General features: G+C 54.4%; 2 protein-coding genes and 1 long non-coding RNA gene across 8 annotated transcripts in view; 2 read left to right on the top strand and 1 right to left on the bottom strand.

Moving 5' to 3' along the window:
- MYCBPAP (MYCBP associated protein) overlaps window positions 1-6,994 on the top strand; it is a 21,222-nt gene extending 14,228 nt beyond the window's left edge. For 2 of the 4 annotated variants that reach the window (XM_084749901.1, XM_084749900.1), the window contains exons 13-19: window positions 1,597-1,743; window positions 2,325-2,735; window positions 3,150-3,271; window positions 4,106-4,221; window positions 4,635-4,780; window positions 5,006-5,176; window positions 6,857-6,994. In XM_084749901.1, coding sequence (XP_084606027.1) covers window positions 1,597-1,743; window positions 2,325-2,735; window positions 3,150-3,271; window positions 4,106-4,221; window positions 4,635-4,780; window positions 5,006-5,176; window positions 6,857-6,958 — 1,215 coding nt within the window. In that variant the 3' untranslated portion in view covers window positions 6,959-6,994. The remainder of the gene's footprint in view (window positions 1-1,596; window positions 1,744-2,324; window positions 2,736-3,149; window positions 3,272-4,105; window positions 4,222-4,634; window positions 4,781-5,005; window positions 5,177-6,856) is intronic. The other 2 variants (XM_084749902.1, XM_084749903.1) reach the window with 2 other exon arrangements.
- LOC311579389 lies at window positions 6,535-9,889 on the bottom strand. The gene is made up of 2 exons (XR_014773133.1): window positions 8,873-9,889; window positions 6,535-6,979 (listed from the first exon to the last, which is right to left on the bottom strand). It is a non-coding gene; the product is annotated as an uncharacterized lncRNA (long non-coding RNA).
- Window positions 8,458-20,748, top strand: EPN3 (epsin 3). Of its 3 annotated transcripts, none has more exons than XM_084749904.1 (10): window positions 8,460-8,750; window positions 11,892-12,571; window positions 13,516-13,634; window positions 14,550-14,630; window positions 14,797-14,925; window positions 15,930-16,017; window positions 16,466-16,735; window positions 16,888-17,004; window positions 17,110-17,343; window positions 17,431-20,748. In XM_084749904.1, exons 2-10 carry the CDS (start codon window positions 12,031-12,033, stop codon window positions 17,760-17,762), a joined length of 1,911 nt encoding a protein of 636 aa, XP_084606030.1. In that variant the 5' UTR covers window positions 8,460-8,750; window positions 11,892-12,030; the 3' UTR covers window positions 17,763-20,748. The 3 variants fall into 3 exon arrangements, with proteins under 3 accessions (XP_084606032.1, XP_084606030.1, XP_084606031.1); XM_084749905.1 differs by lacking the exon at window positions 8,460-8,750 and adding an exon at window positions 10,160-10,310; XM_084749906.1 differs by lacking the exon at window positions 16,888-17,004 and having other exon boundaries at window positions 8,458-8,750.

Genomic DNA, 20,748 nt, shown 5'->3' with positions numbered 1-20,748 from the left:
CAGACAAATGACTATTCTTGCTTAGCAAATACTACCCAGGCTCTTTATGATGTCAAAGATGGGAGGGCAGGCTAGGGCAGGACAGCAAATGACCCAAGTTGGGAGTGAGATGAAGCCAGAGATAAAGACTCCACAAGCGCTGGACGTGGTGGCGCACGCCTCTAATCCCAGCACTCGGGAGGCAGAGGTAGGTGGATCGCCGTGAGTTTGAGGCCAGCCTGGTTCTACGATGTGAGTCTAGGACAGCCAAGGCTACACAGAGAAACCCTGTCTCGAAAAACCAAAAGAGAAAGAAAGGAGGAAAAAAAAAAAGACTCCACAAGTATTTTCTGGGTCCCAAGTAGGAGCTTTCACACTGGGGCTGTGAGTCCCAGGTAGAAATGGGAGACTGTGTTTTGTCCACTGCTGTCTGCCACCGCACAGTGGAGAGTGACTGAACTGGCAAGACTTCAAAACCATAGACAATGGTTTAAATGACCAGCCTCAGTGTCCTTCTCCACAAGCAGCAGCCTCCCAGGAGAGTGCAAGGGGAGAGCTGGGGGGCTCTTTGTCTCCGGTCAGTTTCAGGGTGGGTCTCTTGTGCCTTGCTTTGTGGGATTCTGTCCCAAGCTGGGCTTTAAAATTTTTTTAAATTTTTTGATGTACACAGTGTACATGCTAGAAGTGGGCACCAGATCTCATTATAGATGGTTGTGAGCCATCATATGGTTGCTGGGAATTGAACTCAAGACCTTTGAAAGAGCAGCTAGTGCTCTTAACCTCTGAGCCATCACTCCAGCCCCAAAGCTGGGCTTTTATGTGGCTCCCTACACACAGCTGCCTGCCTCAAGGCTGGGGCTTGTCCAGTGCCGCCAATTAGATAGTAACTTTGATAAAGGTGAAGTCCACTGTATTTGCTGAGTCTAGGACCCATGTACAGAAAGGTGCCATCTGCTGGGTTTCTGTGACACTGTGTGGCCAGGACAGTACAAAGTGCACTACCATTCTTGTTTTGTTTTGTTGTTTTGTATTTTTTGTTTTTTCAAGACAGGGTTTATCTGTGTAGCCTTGGCTGTCCTGGACTCGCTTTGTAGACCAGGCTGGCCTCAAACTCACAGTGATCTGCCTGCCTCTGCTTCCCGAATGCTGGGATTAAAGGCGTGCGCCACCACCACCTGGCTTTCACTACCATCCTTTTTTAAAAAAAAATACACTTGTTTTATTACACAGGTATAAAACAAACTACATACAGCAGGGAGAACCATGTGACAATCATGAGTTCTATAAATGTCACTAGCATTCTTAATGGTGCTCAGACTATACACTGAGTCTCAACCCCTTCTTCCAGTAGGGGTATTGAAAGGCCCAAATCCTGTGCAGGAGTACTGTCTTCTGGGCCTGGCCTCCGCTGGATGCTTTCACCCTTTTGAGGGGAACACGGATATTTGGAGAGACCTGGTGATTTATGAGTCTTGAAGTAATAGGTGTCTATGTAAGCCAGAGAGACTAACATCGGGGCAGGAACCCATACCCTGCTCAGGAAGGTTCTCTCACCTTGAGGATACATGGGCAGCTGAGAGCCTAGGCTGCCATCTTGTGTCATCTTTCCTTTCCCAGAGTAAGCTGGCTGCCCACGAGGCGATCACCATTGCACAGAGCGTGCTTCAGGAGTTACTGAGGGGCATCTTGACTCCAGAGCGCGTACCATCCCCCGTGGATGCCTATCTTACTGAGGAGGACTTATTCCACTTCAGGAATCCTCGGGTACAGGCTGGCCCGGTGCACTCTGGGCCATTGTAGTAGCAAAACCCCTCCACGTGCTGGAGCCTGCGCTGAGCATCTTCCACCAGTACCTTCACCTCCTCACAGCAACCCTAAGGGATAATGAGTGGGATTTACATCCTTATGGGATGTAAATGCAGGAAATAAAGGCCCAGCGATGTTAAGGACCGCACCCAAGACAGTTCATAAGTGGGCGGGTGCTTAGTGAGGCCGGAGCAATCATATTCTTCTTCATTTAAACCTAGCTTTTCTGGAAGGCCCAAATGCATGCACAAGTATGTTGATGAGTGCATGTGCAGGCACACGCTCACACGCGCTCTCACACACACACACACACACACACACACACACACACACGCACGCACACACACACACAAAGTTGGAGATGCGGATGCAGGTCGAAGAGGAAGTAGGAGTTCCTCTGTCTTCAGGGGCTTCCTCTTCTCTTCCTACTCTTGGTCAGTGTCCTCAAGGCAATGGGAGGAGTCACCGTGACTGGGCGCGGGGCTGGGGTTCCCTTGGACAGGCTTCCTCTCACTTGCCCTCCTTCATCTTGGCTACAGTTGCATTACCAGCACCAAGTGGTACAAAACCTGCACCAGCTGTGGCAGCAGTACACAGAGGCCAAGGTGAGCCAGGAGGGTCCCCTCAGCTCCAGAGCTCGGTTCCCCCCAGTGCCATTGGTGTTTGTCGAGCAGGCCCCTGAAGACCTCCATCACCCGATGAGCAGCAAGAACGCCACCGTGTTGGAGTACCCACCCCCCCTGCAACCTCGTCAGGAGACCCGCAGGGATCCCGGAGACGCCTTCCTGATTCAGAAGGCTGGTGCAGGCACCAAGAGCGTGCCGCGGAAGAGCATCATGGAGGAGATCCTGGTGGAGGAGGGTCCCGACAGGGAGAGTGCCAGGAGCCCCTGGGAGCTGGAAAGCCTTCCCCCGCCTCAGTGGAACCTCTGCCTGGAGGACTTCAGAAAGGTGGCCCCTGAGACTCTGGAGGGGTTGGTAGAGCGTGTCCCCTGAGTGTGCCGCTCCTGCCTGGAGCCACGCGGGGAGGCTACGGCAACTTAACTTTACTCTCCTTGTCCCGTGGGCATATAGATGAACCCTGAGGGCCCGGAAAAACCAATCCGTTGAGTCAAAACTTTTTTTTAATTTAAAAAAAATTTTTTAACAAGGGGCTTCTTTTGTGAAAACCTTAAACCATAAAGAGCGAGATTCATGGGAATAGATTTCTGAGGGAGGCCACGGGCTCCCACAGAAGGCATCTTCTGCAGACTCCCATCGCTTCTGATTTCTGGCCATGTAACCAGGCCCATTGCTAGAGAACGACAGGGACCCTTGGAGTTCTTGTGCGGAATGGTTGCCCATGGTGTCTATGACCCTGACTAGGCGGTGATGACCTTCCCTGAGGAGCCCCTGAGAGAGGATGCCCTCATCCAGCTCAACAAGGCAGCTGTGGAGCTATGCCAGGAGCAGAAGCCGCTGCAGTCTGATCTCCTGCACCAGATGTGGTAGGTCCCCTCCAAGAGACCACCTCAGACCTCCTTTCCTTGGTAGCACCTGGCCAGGGAGGAGGCCCGGGAAGGCCGTTCCAGCGCCCATGAGGCTGTGTCCCCCTTTGAGCTCAAGGTGCTAAAAAAAAAAATGCTGCAAACATCTCATACTCTGGAACCCGTCACAGCAGCTCCCACAGCTGCCAGTTGCTTTTCTGGGGAGCGGCCACAGCAGAAAAATAGTTGGCCTTTCCCTCTCCTCCCCTTGTCACGTTCCTTCTCAATGATCAGATGAAGGAGGGGGTGGGGGGGATGAGATGGGGGGAGAAAGCAGAGAACACTTGAGGAGAGAGGGAGCTCCCCCCCCTCCCCCCCCCACCCCACACATACACACAAAAGCCTCAGATCTCTGTTGTCAGCCTGCCCACTGCCTGCTTGGGATTTGTGTGGATATACATTTTTCCACAAGGCCCAGAGCAGTCTCCGGAGCCTCATGCCGGGAATCTTGTACAAGGCTCAATTCTTTCCTCTGGAGCTGGACCCAAGGCTAACCACCACTCCAAGCTGGAACTTAAGACTCTGCAGCAAGACTGAGTTCATTAGGACCACTTTACCCTAGGCCTAGATCTTGTCTCTTGGTTGCTGCCGCAGGGAAGCCAGAATTCCAATGGGGGGGGGGGGAGGGAGGGGACACTTGCAGTGTGTCAGGGACCGGTTGGCTGCTTGGCCACATGGCATTTTTCATGGTAGTTCCTGGCACTAGAGTCTTCAAAGAGAGGAATCCGAGCCTCTGAAGGTTCAAAGACAAATGAGGCCTGATAGCTTTTCTCCAACCTGTGTCTTTCCCTCTAGTTTGCAGCTGTGGAGAGACCTGATTGACAGCCTGGTAAGCCAATCCCTGTGGCTGAGGACTCTCCTGGGCCTGCCTGAGAAGGAGACGGTTTATTTGGATGTTCCAGAAGAGCAAGGTCAGACATTGTGAGGTGTCACCTGTGTGTAGCCTTCCCCAGTCCTCCGCCCTGATGGAACAGTGCTTTGGCTGTCTGCCCCATTATGGTAGGTACCCAACTGGGCCCATGGTCAGGGGCCTCCTCCATCCTATGCTGACAAGATTTGATCAGATTTAACCTCGGTGCAGTCCTCTTGTTTAGCACGTCGAGACCCAAGAGACTTTAAATAGAGTGGAGCTGGGACTGAACTGTCTCATAGCCTTGTTACAGAAGGTCAAGGAAGGCGCCAAAAAAGTCCTCCTCCTCCTTCTCCCCTTTCTCGGCTCGATGCTTTCAGAGAACCAACCCCTGCAGCTGCTGAGCTGACCTTTGGCATAGGCCAGGCCATGGGAGGTCTTCTGTATGCTCCCACTTTCCCCACCTCCCCTTAGGTCAAAAATCCCCTCCAGTCACGGAAGTGAAGGTGGCAGTGGGGAAAGTTGGGAAGGAGGAGCGGAAAGGGGCCGCCCAGGAAAAGAAACAGCTGGGGGTCAGAGACAAAGAGGAAAAAAAGGGAGCCAAGACACCAGGGAAAGAGGTATATGGGGCGGCGGGTGTGTGGGCTGCACCCTGGATGGGACTGAGGAAAGCCCTGGAAGGGGCCATGGGAAGGGGGGGGCATGCGGTTGCTAATGGGGAGCTCTCTAGGAATGCTGCTGGGAGGAGCAAGTGACAGGGCTCCCACTCAGGGGCTATTGAGGTTCTGTGTGTGTGTGTGTGTGTGTGTGTGTGTGTGTGTGTGTGTGTCCATTTCTCCAAGCAGGACCGCCTGAATAGCAAGAAACAGAAGATAAAGGACGACAAGAAAGTGGTGAAGTCTGCAAGCCGGGACAGGCTCCTCTCAGAAGATCCTAACCCTGACAGCTCGGCCCCTTCACAGGAGCCCATAGACCCCCTGGTCATGGAGAAATATACCCAGAGGTTGCATGCTGAGGTGACGGGAAGAGGGCAAGCCATTCCTCTCAGCCCTCACACCTGTGTCACTCACCCCCCTATAGTCGGCTTGCTTCTACAGAGAAAGAGAAAAGCAAAAGAGGTGGGGTGGGCGGGGGCGGAGGGAGGGAGTGGAAACAGAGACACAGAGACACACAGACAGAATCACAGAGAGACAGAGAGACAGACAGACCGACAGAGACAGAGAAATGAGGCTGGCCAAGGAAGGGTTCCTTAAGCAGGAGCAGCAACTGGGGCAGAGGAGTGAGTGGGCCGGCAGAGCGGCAAGGATGGGCAGCAGACAGGTAATGCAAGACAGGTGGCTGTCAAGAGGGACCTTTCTGGCCCATGCGAGAGGCCTTTGGAGTTTTCACTGAGTGACCCCAGAAGTCATGTAGTGATTGAGAAGTCATTGAGAGTGATATGGCCTGACCTTGGCTCTTGAGGGTGCTCTAAGTTGAAAAAACAGACTCCTGGGAAGAGAAGAGGGGTGAAGCTGCTAGCACCTACCCGCCCCCCACCCCCCCACCCCCAGGTACACACTGGCAAATGTGTTTCTTGGGAGAATACCATGTCGGACTGTCTTGCTCCTCTTTCTGTTGCTAGAACAAAATACAACAGAGCAGGTGATTTATAAGAAAGGTTTCTATTGGCTCACAGCTCTGCAGGCCAGAAAGCCTGGGAGTAGCTCCCCCCCCCCCTGCCAGGAGAGCCTCATGTCGCTTCAGCTCATGGTGGGAAGATGCAGAAGAGCAACTGGGCATGTGCGGGAGGTGCGCAAAGGGGAAAGTCTTGATTTCTGACAGCCGCCAGCACTCAGGGCTGTCAAAGTATTGACCGCTCTGTGAAGGTGGGGCCTTGGTGACTCCAACACCCCTGAAAAGCCCTCAGACTTTCGCAACACTCACACTGGAAGCAGATTTTAAGAGTAGCTCTGGAAGGGGGGGGGGCAGTGTTCATTTAAAGGATAGTGTGTGTTTGTGTGTGTGTGTGTGTGTGTGTCTGCTGTGAAGACTTCTTCACAATCTGGTGGTCTTAAGCAGCAGGTCCTTTACAGACGCCCCCAGGTCATCTTGGTCTTTTGCTACTGTAGTCTTGTGAGGTGTGGGGGAGGTCAACAGAACCACGCTCAGTATGTCAGCGTATTTAGCAGGGCTGTCTCGTCTTTCACTGATAAGGCATTTGTAGATCTGGGCTTACCATGACTGTATGTTGTGGGACACACGCATAGCCTTCCCCTCCCCCAACCGCATTTGACCACAAGTTCTGTTTGCTGCTGCCAGTGAGATCATTGAGCTTTCTGATGGCTGATGGGATCTAGAAAGTAATTATGTGGCTCTTGGGACTCTGGGGTTTGACTCTATGACATGAAGAGTCAATTTTATTAGGCTGTGTGGTCCAGCTGCAGCAGAGTGCTCAGTCTTGGAAGCATCAGTATGTTGATCTGTTATCCTACAGGAAGGAGAGTTGCTTCTGGAAAAACCAACACAGAGCTGGAACTGAACCCAGGCCCACTCCAGAACTGGGGAGGGGGGGGGGGAGAACCCAATTACAAGCAGCAAGCAGTACACTGTACAACTTCGGTGCTCCCCTCCTTGTCTTTTCTCGTTTAGCAAGACCGATACGTCGGTGCCTGCTGCAGAGTGGACCTTGGCCTCTGATTTCTGTCCCATTCTTCCAGGTCTATGAGTTGCTGGACATCCTGGTGACCGACATGATGGTCCTGGCTGACGAGCTTGGCCCCATAAAGAATGCGAAAGACCCTTTTCACTTTTGCAGCTGATTCCTGGGCCCAAGCTGCCTCCTGGGAAAATGGTTAGGAAAAAAAAAAGTCAATAAAGAATCTTTAGGTTCATATCATTCCCGTTGTGCCTCTGGGAACGCTGGGTCTCAACTGTGTCAGGTGATGGCGTCGGGCCTTCCTGTGTCCCACCGGCCCACATGTATAGTTCTCAGAGCCGCCCACATGCAGGGCGGTGATGTCCAAATGACAAGCCGAAGAGCAAGTGGGTAGCAGGGCAAGGAATGCAGTCAGGTGACAGGGCAGATTGCCTTTGTAGCAGTCCCCTGCCTCAGGCCCACACTTTTCAGGGTCATGCTTCCTGAAGCCAACTCAGGGGAAGGGAAGCAGAAACTGGTGAGGACCTGGTTTTCTAAAATCTACTTCAGCTTTCCTCATCCTTCAGGACGGCACTTGCCAAGCCTTTTAAACACTGGAGGAATTGGAGCTGAGCCCACACCCACCCCAGGTCAGAAGAAAAACAAACGTACAACTATTTACAATAGCCCAAGAAACTCTCATAGGCGTAATTTACCTCTCCCCGTCCATTCCCTTTTAGCGCCCTTGTCCTAAGCCAGAGGTTAGTATTCGCAGCTAGTCTGCCTTAGCCCTTCCTCCAGTCAACTCTTCTGGCCCCGAGCCATTTTTCTGCTATGGTGAAAAAAATGCTTTTGGTCTCCAGTGGGACACTGAAGCGGTAAGGTTGTGAATTCAGAATCAACCTGAGCTACATAATGACTTTGAGGTCAGCCTGAGCTACATGGGGTAGAAAGTGTCTCAAGCAAAGCAAGAGCAACAACAACAACAACAACAAAACAAACAACAAAAACCAGCTTTGAGAATTCCCACTCCTTCCTGGAACAGAGGAATGTGGGGACTGTGAAAGTAACAAACAGCTGGAGAAAAGAGGCACCGCTTGCTCAGAACACCCTGGGGTTTCTATTGTTAACAAATGCAGACAGCTGGTAAGGCTGGGGTATCTCATTAGCAAGGGAGGATTAGAGGCAGCAGGTAGCTTGGGAGTAGCCAGAAGCCTCTGGAATTCATACTGAGCTCTCATGAGCCTTCAACGCTGTGCAGGTGAAGGTGTGGAAGGAGGTTCAGAGCAGCCACCGCCCTCCCAGATGTTGGGGAGGCAGAGTCCTCAGGTCCCTTGAGGTGGCTGGGGAAGCTAGAAGTGAGCCAGAAAAAGATCAGCCCCAGGGAAATGGTCTGTTTTCTGCTACAACATCGTTCTCCTGGCCAGGAGGGGTGGGACACAGTGTGTGTGTGGGGGCGCGCTACTGAAGTTGTCTCCATTCCCACCCACACCCCCTTCCAGCTGAGGAGGAAGTGGAAAGGTTAATTTACTGCTGGGTGGAAGTGGATCAGCTCCAGGTCTGTACCCCTGGGGTGTCACCGGCAGGCAAACAGGCCGGCCTCCTCCCCTTGAAGGCACCGCCCGGCAGACAGCAGGAAGGGGTTAAACACACACCCGCCCGCCCGCCCGTCCGTCATCCTGTGTCCTGTTACTGCTGAGGCAGACCTGCCTGGCCAGCTGAACAACTTTCCTCCCGAGAGTGCTAGCCGGCAGGAGTCGAGGAAGGAGGCAGCCGGAGGGAGGCTGAGCTGCAACCCCGCTGAGGGGGGGACCCTAAGGTCCTTCCGAGGGCTTTGTGCCCCTCGGTCGGTTGAGGGTGGGGCTCCCGCGACCAGGGTCTTATGGTGGATGGCTCTGGAGCTGAGCCACCCCCTACAAGTCAGAGGGTCACTGCAGAGGCTGCCGGGGGCTGGGGCGAGGGAGCCCACACTGGAGGTAAGGTCCCACGGTGGCGCCCTGCATGAAGGTGGGGGACTAGAGTGGGTTCAGGAGTTAGTTTCCCTCCCAGCCTCTAGAGAGGGCAAGGCAGGGCTGTGGAGAACCTGGAGGCTTCTTACCTGCAACCCTCTCTACCTCCCTGTTACCTCCAGAAAAGGGACGACGCAGGGCCATCTGGAGATTCTTGGTGATGGTCTCTCAGACCCTGGCCTATCCCTGTATTTGCACCTTTAACCTCATCAGGACCCCTTAGTCCACTCGAGTGCTCCCCGAGACACAGCCAGCTCAGGTTTGATGAAGCCAGCAAGCCTAGGGCTTAGCTAATATCCAATCCCCCAATCCCTCTAACAGCAGGAAGGACACTGCCACTTCCCCGTCGTCGCTCACTCTGGACCTGATGGGGACAGAAGATGGGGAGGGGTGCTGTCTAGGGTGGGGCTGCACACATACTTTGGCAAATTCATGCATGTGATTGGTTCTTTTCGTCTCTCTGAACCTCCACCCTGGGGATGCCATCTGCTTCCTCAGTGGCGAATTTTAGGAATCTCTCCATCTCTCCCCCCACCCCCCAACTCTGGCACCCTTCGGATTTGGGTCCTGAGGAATCCCACCTCTTCAATTCGCAAGAGTCTGTGTGCAGGAGGGAGTCTATACTCTGTGCCCCCCCCCCCCACTTCCAGACCAAGCCTGTGCACTCCTCGGCTAGTGCCCTCGTGCCTCCTTTCCGTCTCTGAAGTGGCTTTCCCCCTGGTCCTGGCTTCTCGGTGTCCTTCCCTCCACCTGGCAGGGTCTGGCTCAAGGTCACTGCAGTAATTCCATACCGGCCGCCCGGGGCTGCCGCTGCCGCACTGCCTTATCGGCAGCTGGGTTTGTGTTTCACTCCCTTTTATTCCTGGGCATACTGTGTTCAATAAAACCTTCTGCTTGTAACACCACTGGCAGGGCTCCCAGCTGCTCCTCCTGCCTTCCTCTCCTCTCAGCTCCAGCTCCATGAATGCTCTGGGACCTCACCCTGTCCCCCTTCCTCTTTACTGTGTCCCTACTGGGCTAAAAGCCATGAGAGTAGAGAAAAAGCCTAGGGTGGTGGTTCAGGCAGGCATCTCCTTGTGTTTCTGTTCCCTCCCCCTCCCCTCCCCCCCCACCCTGCCCCCACCTCCAGCAAAGGTGTGGAAGCAATGTCCACCTTGCTCCTAGGAGAAAACTCCAGGTAGGGCCACGGGGGGCCTACACAGAGGGTCCCTTTCCACGGAGGCTGTTGTATCCACCCTGGCAAAGTAGGAAGGCCTGGGAAGCCAGGCCCAGGTAGGGCTCTGGTGGAGTCAGGATGTCTGATCTGACTGGTTCTGCCAATTCCAGCAGCCAGCAGGGAGGAGCAAGTACACCAGGGCGGGCTTCATGCACAATTATTCCCCATCTTGACTCTGCCATTGCCAGCCCTGCCCTCCCACTAGGGGAGGTGAACACAGGCCTGAGTCACTAGTGAGGGGGAGGGCAAGAGTTTAACAAGTTGTAGCTGTGGCATTCCCACAGAAGGCCAGCTGGACAGAAAGACGGAAGGTAGGTAGCACTGTGGACCCGGGTTTGTGTGTGTGTGTGTGTGTGTGTGTGTGTGTGTGTGTGTGTGTGTGTGTGCGCGCGCGTGCGTGCGTGCGTGTCCAATTTCCACCAATCCCATCATTCGGCTCAAGATTGGGACCTGCCAAGACTTGTGGGTACTTTGAACTGCGGGTGCTGGAAGGACAAACTTCCTAATCCGCCCTCCTCTCCCCCTCAGGAAGCTGGAGGGGGATCTGGGGGGAAGGTATAATCTCTATGGCTGGCAGGAAGTGTGTGGGGAGGGGTCATGGAAAAAGTAGAGTCTTTGCTGATCCAGCTTCTGTGGTGTGTGTGTGTGTGTGTGTGTGTGTGTGTGTGTGTGTGTGTGTGTGTGTGTGTGTGTACATGCGTTCGTGTGCAAAACTATATTAGTGTCATGGTGATGGCAGAAGGTTCCCATGTTGGGTTTTTGGCAAGGTCCTGGGGGACTCTTTTCTGCTTCCTAAGGCCGTGGAAAGGCCTGTGGCTGATTCTTCCTCCAAGTCCGCCCTCTATATTAGGCTATCGGCCATCTTCTGTGTGCCTAAGGCCTTGGTAGTTTGCTTAGCCTGCCCCTGCCCTCAGGGAACTTCCATTCTGCCTGAAAAGGTGGTTCTGAGATGAGTAATTAGATTAATTAATTAATTAGCGAACTGGGTGACACTGACAATAAGTATTGAATTAGTCCCCAAGGAGACCTAGGTGTTGTCGGTCTCAGCCCTGCCACCTACATGCCCCATGACGTAGGTGGGTCACAGCAATCCTGTGTGTATGTGGCGGAGGCCAAGCGGGTGGTGGCTAGGGCTCTGGAGAAAAAGCAGCCTTCCCAGCATGCTCTTCCCCCTGGCTGGGGCTGGTCAGGCTCACAGATTCCTTTACTTTGCTGATTTGCTCTATCTCTCTGCCCTTGCCATCACGTCTCCAGCTCAGCGCCACCTCCTTTAGAGCGACGTCTCCCATTACTTCCCTTGCCTGTCCCTTCTATACCCCTGAGTGCCTGCGTCCTTTCAATTGATGTGGGCGTTCTACAAGCATACCGCAGGGCTCGGGATAGACAGACACCCCTACCTACCACCCTGCCCCCCAGGAAATAGGTGTTGAATGAATTAAATTGTGAAAAAAAAATGGCCATTTGAGAATGAAGGGCTAAACTGGGCAGGGCCGCAGCACAAATGGAGGAGACAGGCATGAGTGAGGCGGGAGAGTGGCATTCCTGGCGGTCAGTCACTTTATGATCCTTGAAGCCACACACTCAGGTGGAGGGAGGAATGCCCCCCCCCCCATTTCGCAGCTCTGTGATCTCAGAGGTCTGACTGACCGATTCTCTTGAGCCCCCCTGTCCCCCTGTGTGACTAGAGATAGGAATTTCGGCATCTTGGTCTGATGGTTGTATAGGCGAGCATGGCAAGCAAACAGTTGTCCACTGAATAGCGCAATGAGAAAAGTAGGTGTCGGCCAAAAGCTGTTCCTGGCAACAGGGACACTCTGGCTGTGACGTAGCTGGTGGGTGAATGAACAGCGAGGAAGCCTCAGGCCCTGAGTTCCAGATCCTCTTTTTCTCAGCCCCATGTGGAACCCAAGGACACAGCCGCCCTGCTGAAAGCAAGGCGGCCCATCCTTCGAGACCGTGACCTCGAGACGGTGGCCCTCGGCCCTCTACCTCCGGCGGGGGCGGGGGCCGCCCATCTCCAAGTCCCCAACCATGACAACCTCTGCGCTCCGACGCCAGGTGAAGAACATCGTTCACAACTACTCTGAGGCCGAGATCAAGGTGCGGGAGGCCACCAGCAATGACCCCTGGGGCCCGCCCAGTTCGCTCATGTCAGAGATCGCTGACCTGACCTTCAACACAGTGGCCTTTGCCGAGGTTATGGGGATGCTGTGGCGGAGGCTCAACGACAGTGGTAAGAACTGGCGGCACGTATACAAGGCTCTGACGCTCTTGGACTACCTGCTCAAGACGGGCTCGGAGCGCGTGGCCCACCAGTGCCGCGAGAACCTCTACACCATCCAGACTCTCAAGGACTTCCAGTATATTGACCGAGATGGCAAGGACCAAGGCGTCAACGTTCGTGAGAAGGTCAAACAGGTGATGGCCCTTCTCAAGGACGAGGAGCGCCTGCGCCAAGAGCGAACCCACGCCCTCAAAACCAAAGAGAGAATGGCTCTGGAGGGCATGGCCATTGGCAGTGGGCAGCGGGGCTTCAACTGCAGATTACGGAGCTCCCCTTCTTCCTACAACTGTGAGTAGGGCCCCCCTATTGGTATGGCTGGAGAGGGTGGGGGTGCGGGTAGGGCCAGACGTAGTCCTCCTGGCTCTGCAGCCAGGAGCCACAAATGAGAGGTAGTTCCTACCCCAAAAAGGAGGCTGGGAGGACCCACCCAGCTAACGAGTGTAATGTGACCATCATGATGCCTGAACATAGTAGGTGCTCAGCAGTTCAGACGAAATCGTGACGGTTATCAACTGCATGTCCTTGATATTAGCCAGCTGTTGAGAGGGTGGCATGCAGGCTCTGGACTTGCATACCATTCATTCTGCTCCTCCCAAGCCGAGGTGGCTTGGGCAGCCGGCTCTCTTGTAAAGCAGAGGCACACTTTAACCTCCCTCTATTGTTTGATGTGAGGACTGAGGCAGAGAAGGAAGGCCCGCGAATGCCCTTGATGACCCTTTTACCCAGACACCTGACAATTCTGCAAATCCCTGCCACTCAAGAGTACCGTCCTTGAAAATGAGGGTGGCTGATGATGAAATGTCCTTCCTGATGTGGAAGCCCTTTGTGACCTGAGGACAACAGAACGGGTCCCCACGATGGCCCTGCTTGGGGCTCCGAGGCTGTGATTTCGCTAGATTGGCAGATCCCTTCCTCCTAATCCCCATGGCCCCAAGCAGTCTAGGGTCCTATTGGACCAGTTCAAGAGCTGAAGTCAGGAACCCGTATTAACCGACCTAGGTCCGTGGCCAGGCACCCCCTGCACTGTCTACTCCCTGCCCTAGCAGTGCAGTGGAAAATCCACAAAGGGTTGTCTAGTGCGGTGCCCGGCTTGCTGGTGCCTGAAAAGCCAGTCTCCCTCTGCTTCCTCTCTGTGAGTCCCAGCTTCCTGGCAGGCAGAGGAGCGTGTGTGTGTGTGGGGGGGGGACATGGATATTGGCTGTGCTCGCTCACGGAAGCCGCACTTGTTGCAGCTGCATCTTCGTCTCCGCGCTATGCCTCAGACCTGGAACAGGCTCGGCCCCAGACATCTGGAGAAGAGGAGCTCCAGCTCCAGCTAGCCTTGGCCATGAGCCGCGAGGAGGCTGAGAAGGTGAGACCTGAGCCTGCACAGGGGCCGATGGAGGAAGGAAAGGGGGTCCGGTGCTCACCAGCCTCCACTCGGGCTCTCTACCCTGGACCTGGAGGACGCCCCCCCCACCCCCCAGCTCCTGAGATAGCACAGGGCCTGTCGGTATTCTTAGTCTGTTCCAGTCATGGACTCCAACTCTCGGGAGTTCTCAGGTAGAACCCAGAAAGTGTGGTGTGTAGTTGGGGGTCTGTTAGTGTATCTTAGGGGCCTGCTATCTCGCGGATAAGGGAGGGATGTGGGCCGATAACACATTCTGAGAAAACCCTGGGATTATCGCTCCCTCCCACCAGCTGGCCTTGGAAGGACAGGGACAAACGCTTCTGATATCATCTTTTCCCTTACCTCTGTGGATGCAGACAGACCAGGCCGAAAACACTTGTGCCTCTTACATGGGAGGGCTACGGAAGTTCAGGGTACCCAGAAGAAAAAGATAGCTGAGACTGGGGACTGCACAGGGTGCCTATGGAGGAAGGAAAGAGATCTGGTGTTCACTAGCCTCCACTTTGGAGGCTGATTCTTTTGTTGTTGTTGTTTTTCTTTTTTCCTTTTTTGGTTTTTTGAGACAAGGTTTCTCTGTGTAGCCTTGGCTGTCCTGGACTCGCTCTGTAGACCAGGTTGGCCTTGAACTCACAAGGATCCAACCTGCCTCTGCCTCCCAAGTGCTGGGATTAAAGGCGTGCGCCACCACCGCCCCCTGATTCTTAAGCTGCATCTCAGACCCAGGCAGAGACACAGGCACACTTGCAAAACCTGTCATCTCCTTGAGCAAAGGGCATGTCTGTCTCCATCACCATGCCCGGGCAGGACTGTGCTGGCCCCTCGAGCCCTCAGGTGGGAACGCTGGACCAAGCTCACTCCTCTCTTCCTCCCTCGCAGCCAGTGCCCCCAGCTTCCCACAGGGACGAGGACCTGCAGCTGCAGCTGGCTCTAAGCCTGAGCCGGCAGGAGCACAAGAAGGTAGAACAGAGGCAGAGGTGCCGACCGCGACTCCGTGCTGGTGAAGGCCATTTGGTGGCGGTTCAACGGGCACTAACCTGCTTCTCTGCTCGCTAACCTGGGTGCCTCCCACCTGCTCCGTGCTGACCCCAGTCACCTACTCATGCCCTTATCTGTCCTCCCGCAGGGGGTGAGATCCTGGAAAGGAGATGACTCTCCAGTGGCCAATGGCGCAGAACCTGCTGGCCGACGTCGACGCGACAGAGAGCCTGCGCGAGAAGAGAGAAAGGAGGAGGAGAAGCTGAAAACGAGTCAGGTAGAGAGTGGACTTGGGAGAGCGGGCTAACCAGGACTGAGCTTGGCGTCTGTGCAGTGCGCAGAGCCGAGCTCGCTGCAAGCACTAAATGGGAAATGAAGGTGGTAGAGCCCAGCAGGGGCTGGCGACTAAGCTGAAGTGAAGTGAAGTCACAACGGAGAGCCCTTGAGCCTCCTGCCACATACTGGCTTGGGGCATATTGCTGGCCTCAGTTTCCTTTTTCCCCACAGTGTGTGTTATGGACAGTTCCGGCTCTCACACTGTAGGATCATGTGGTACTGCGGGTTTAGCTTAGGAGCTGGTTCAAGTATGTGGTGCTGAAAATATTTCAAGTTCCCTGGGAAGGGGAACAGGTGGCCACTGAAAACAAGAGAACCTTCCACGCTGTCCATACTGGCCCTGGAGTCCCTCTCTCTCTCCATCCTCTCTGTGTCTGTGGTGGCCGGTTTTCTTGGGTGCTAAGCTAGGGAAGCAGAGTCACTGAAAAAAAAAATCCAGCTGGGCACGATGGCACCTGCCTTTAATCCCAGCACTCAGGATGCAGAGGCAGGCAGATCTCTGTGAGTTCGAGGTCAGCCTGATCTACGAAGCGAGTCCAAGACAGGCAGGGATGTTACACTGAGAAACCCTGTCTTGGAAAAAAAAAATCTGTCTTAACTACCCCTCCCTTTCTATTGGCCTGGGATCCATCCCTTCTCTGTCTCTCCCTGACTATGTAACTTCAGGCAAATCACCTCCCCTCTCTGGGCTTCAACTAGTTGGTTCACCTGTAAAATAGGCACATTACCTACCTCACAGGGATGTTATGAAATGGGGCGCTTAGTGGATGAGGAAACGTCTTATAAATGGGAAGTGCTGATCAGAGGTGAGGGGGTCATTACAAGATGCTTGTGGAATGAAGAAAGGAGGGGAATGAGCTGGCTTCTGGCTGCTGCAGGTCAGGCCCCTCCCCTCCCTCCCGGCCCCACCTACTTCTGAGCCATGGCTGCCTCTCCCCTCCACAGTCCTCCATCCTGGACTTGGCTGACATCTTCGCACCTGCCCCGGCCCTGCCTTCCACACACTGCTCTGCTGACCCATGGGACATCCCAGGTGGGCATGCAGGGCTTCAAGAGGCTCCCAGACTGGCCCCTAAGTGACCACTTCCTTCCGGCCACTTGCTGGCAAAACTCGCCTTTCCTCTCCATACCGGAGGAGGATCACTGTGCTGCCTGCCCGCTAGGATGGGGCTTTTGGATTAAGGGACAGCGAAGCACACCTGCAGATCTTAGCCCATAGGAGGCTTAGCGGAAGAAGGCCTGGTTGCCCTCACTGGCTAGCCAAGCCCTGACTAAACGGACACTCCCAGGTTTTGGGGGGAATCCAGGCTCCTGGGTTTGTTAAACATGGGCTCAAGCATGATGCTTGCTCCCAAGTTGGCCTCCCACTTGTGAAGTGGGTACCACACCACCCAACCTGGGCCGGGCAACTGGGAAGGAAGGTGGACAAAAGGTGGGGGAGCGTTGGCATAATACGTCTGCTATCTCTCTCTCCATTCCAGGTCTCAGGCCGAACACAGAGCCAAGTGGCTCCTCCTGGGGACCTTCTGCAGACCCCTGGTCTCCAATTCCCTCTGGAAATGCCCTGTCCCGAAGCCAGCCTTGGGATTTGCTTCCTACTCTTTCCTCCTCTGAGCCCTGGGGCAGGACCCCAGTGCTACCCTCCGGACCCCCCATCGCAGACCCCTGGGCACCAAGCTCCCCCAACCGCAAACTCCCAGGCACTGGAGTAGACCCTTGGGGAGCCTCAGTGGAAACCTCTGACAGCTCTGGTAAGTGGAGGGCATATGGGTGAGAAGCTGGGGGCCTCTGGGTCCCCTTTCTTCCAATACCAGCGACAGTCTATGGTGAGAAGACCCAATCTCCCAGGCCCGTTCTTATCCTTTCTTCCAGCTCACTGCATTTCCTCCTTCCTCCTGGCTAGCTCTAGGTGGTGCCTCGCCCTTCGACCCATTTGCCAAACCTCTAGAATCCACAGAACCCCAGGAGAGTGGGGACAGTGCCCAGGCCCTGCCCACGGGGAAGTCCAGCAGCCCAGTGGGTGAGCAAGAGGCCAGGGGATAGAGTTGCTTGGTCCAAGAGGAACTCCAGGGGCGCCTCTGCCCTCTTCCTCCTTCACCACTAAAATTGATCACCTCTCTTCCAGATTTAGATCCATTTGGAGACCCCAGTCCTAGTTACAAGCAAAACGGCACGAAGGAGCCTGAAACCCTTGACCTGGGTGTGCTTGGAGAGGCACTAACGCTGCAGCCAGGAAAGGAAGCGAGGCCCTGCCGGACTCCCGAGTCTTTCCTGGGCCCCTCTGCCTCTTCCTTGGTCAACCTGGACTCACTAGTCAAGGCACCACTAGCTGCCAGGACCCGGAACCCCTTCCTGACAGGTAGAGCATGCTGGTCTAGTGTCTGGGACCTTCCCATGGGGCCGCCCCTCTCCCGCCATTGCAAAGCCCCTATCCTCTCGTCCGCAGGTCTGGGTGCTCCGTCCCCCACTAACCCGTTTGGCTCGGGCGATCAGGGCAGGCCGACCCTGAACCAGATGCGTACCAGCTCGCCTGCGCCGGTCCTACCGCCAGGGGTACCCATGGGGGCGCCCTTGGGCTCCATGACCTACAGCGCCTCCCTGCCCCTCCCGCTTAGCAGTGTGCCGGTCGGCGCGACCCTCCCCGCCTCGGTCAGTGTCTTCCCGCAAGCGGGAGCCTCCTTCGCCCCGCCGCCCGCGAGCCTGCCTCAGCCGCTGCTGCCCACGTCCGGCCCTGTAGGGTCGCTGCCCCCGCAGGCTGGCACCAATCCCTTCCTGTGAGACGCTTCGGCGCCTGCGCGCGAGGCCCCGCCTCTTCGAGGGATGTTGTGCAGGTTGAGCATTGATCCAGCCCTCTGTGGACCACTGACAGATTCAGACCCGAGCCAGGGACTGACCACATCTTGGGGACGAAGACTGCACCCGCCTAATAAAGACTGGAATCTACGTCCTCAGCTTTAACCAAGTGGACTTTTTGAGGGGTGTCGGAGCTGGGTCTGAACCGCAGCACTGACTACCGGCTAAAGCAGAAACGACTTGACAGTCTGAATTCCCTCATATCCCCACCCCGTTCCTATCTCCTGTGGGCCTGGTGCCTTCCCTCCCTACGCTCTCACTCATTCGGGCTTTCATTCATCACACACGGGCTTACTCCCATAGTAAAGGGTAACAACATTTGGCCAGTCTTTGATGCGTTGTGCACCTCAGACAGGGAATTCAATCATATTTCAAGGACTCTTCAGCAGTTACTGTTATGCCGGACTTCAGAGTCTGTAGGGCCCTACCTAAGCTGAACATGCGCTGCTCCCTCTCCAAAACTGGGTTAAGAATTTCAAAACAGAGTCGATGGATATATGGTGACACATGCCTGTGATCTCCGCACTTAAGGAGGCGGAGGCAAGAGGGTCCTGAGTTCGAGGCCACCTTGGGCTCAACGTTTCTGGTTTTGTTTTTTTAAAGACAACGGCAAGAGAACAATAAAGGCCCAACCCTCCCAACTGAGGTGGTACAGGTCTTTCTTACTACTCCCATTTAACAGCCAGCAGAGGCTTTAAGAGGTACAGCGGCATGTTCAAAGTCACAAAGCTGGAGTAACACGGGACTAGGATTCCGAGTCAGACAGTCTGCCTCCCTGGGGCAGGTTCAGCAAACATTGACTGACTGACTGTCTTGGACAAAATGCTGCACACGCCCAGGAGAAACCCAGGATGTCTGAACTGGCATCTTCCAGGAACTAGGAGGGCAGCCAGGGAGACAAGCCCACTGTAGTAGCCCAGGATATAGCTGTACCATAGCGAGCCAGCCACAGGAGCCGGTTCTCTATGTCTGATTTGCTCATCTTAAATCCAGATCGGCCCCTGCCCCCTTTCACCAGACTGAAAGGAGCAAACTTGACGATCAGAAAGGTCTGGCCCTCGGGAGAGTTGTTGCAGCGCTTAGGAAAACAAATATAAGCAGCACCTGGCCTACTGACTGCCCTGGGGGTTACCATGGTTACCCACGTGCGCTCAAGACCCAGGGTCCGGCCTGGTGGTGGTGGGGTGTAGTCTGGTGCTAGCTCCGCTCTCTTTCCGGGTCACAGAGTGCTTGTGGACTTCCTCAGTCTGAAGTACCATAGTTGGGGGAGGTGGCACAATATCCCTGAGTACGTGGGCAGGACCTCTTCTGGGGGTGGGGGGAGGGGCAGAGGGGGCCAAAGCTGCTGCAGGTAGGAAGGGCGAGGGCAGTTACTTAGATGTCAGCTGGGCCTGCCAAACTCTGCTCCAGGGCCGAACTTAATGATAATCGCTTAGTAATAAGTGGTTGGTTAGTCCCTCTTGAGTAAGTGACTTCACCTCTGTGTCTATGCCTCTGCTTCCTTACTTGCAAGCGTTCCTTCCTTGTGGGGTTGCTATGCGGATGCTCCCAGGCCAGTGGCCATTCATCCCCGTCTGTCTTCTGCCCCACCCAAACCCAGAAGGTTCAAGGCTCCTTGGCCCCCTCCTTCCCCCAAGCCCCGAAGAACAGGTTGGTGGCCTTGCTTCCTGAAGCTATTAGGCTTACCTTCTTCCCCCAAGGCTGACACTCCACTCTGCCCTGTCTGGGGCAGCCACTCCCCATTCCCAGCATGTTTTCCTCATGGCTCAGTTCTCACCTGAGTTCCTTATTAACTCTCTGATCCCGGATATCTCATCTGTGCTGCTGCCATCACCCCAAATCTTTGGTTTTCACAGCAGGGCTCTCGTTCTCCCCTGGGAACTGCTGTCCTGGCACGGGGGCCAGATCTAACAGGGCACACCCCACCCTAAGGCTGTTGTCCTCATCCTCAGACTCAGTGTCAGGAACCCCCTGTCTCCCCTCTAGGCCTTCAAATCTCTTTTTTTCCCCACACAGATCCCGCCCACCAATATACAGCCTGTTTCATCCATTTTGAAGCCAAACCTGTCATTTTCCTATTTCCCCTTTTTAGCTGGTAGGCTTCCTGCTCTCAGCCTGATGCCACTAGGACAACACTCATCATCAGCTCCAGCCAAGTGTCGAGCTTGCTAAAGCCAGGGGATGTTTGTCTTCTCTGTAGGCACTTTATTCTGTTCTGGTGTGTGTGTATGTGTGTGTGTGTGTGTGTGTGTGTGTGTGTGTGTGTGTACAGTGGAGGTCAGAGGAAACTTCAGATGTTGCTCTTTAGATACCTTTGCCATTTTGAGACAGGGTTTCTTTCTTTCTTTTTGTTTTTGTTTGTTTGTTTTGTTTTGTCTTTTAAAGATTTATTTATTTATTTTTATTTTTGTACAGAAGGTTCTCATCTTTAGACAGGGAAAATACTACCTCCTGTGTCACCATTGCTGAGATCATGTCATTGTTTTGTTGTTGTTGTTGTTGTTTTTTAATAGATTGTGGGCATGGAGCTCCGGCCCTCACATCCATGAAGCAAGAACTTTTATTGACTGAGCCATCCTCCTGACCCCCACCCCCACCCGTTTTAGACAAGGTCTTTCTTTGTAGCTCAAGTTTGCCTTGAACTCATGTACTTTAGTCTCAGCTTCCAGCATCATCTTCTCCCTTAACTTCCTAAGCACTGAGGTTTATGTTGCCACGCATAGCTGCTCTTAAGATCCCCGTGGCTTCGAGTATGGTGGTGCATGCCCGTAATCTCAGCACTCAGGGAGTCCAGGATAGCTAGGGCTATCAAAAAGCCAAAAAACAAAAAACAAAACAAAACAAAGAAAAAAAAGAAACGGGAAAAAAAAACCCCAACCAATCAAATAAAATATCCCCGTGGCTCTGCTTC

The sequence above is a fragment of the Acomys minous genome (genome assembly GCF_964271855.1).
Source record: "Acomys minous genome assembly, chromosome: 12".
Classification (NCBI taxonomy): Eukaryota; Metazoa; Chordata; class Mammalia; order Rodentia; family Muridae; genus Acomys; species Acomys minous.
Note: the sequence above shows the minus strand (reverse complement) of the source record. Positions and strands in the feature narration are given on the sequence as shown.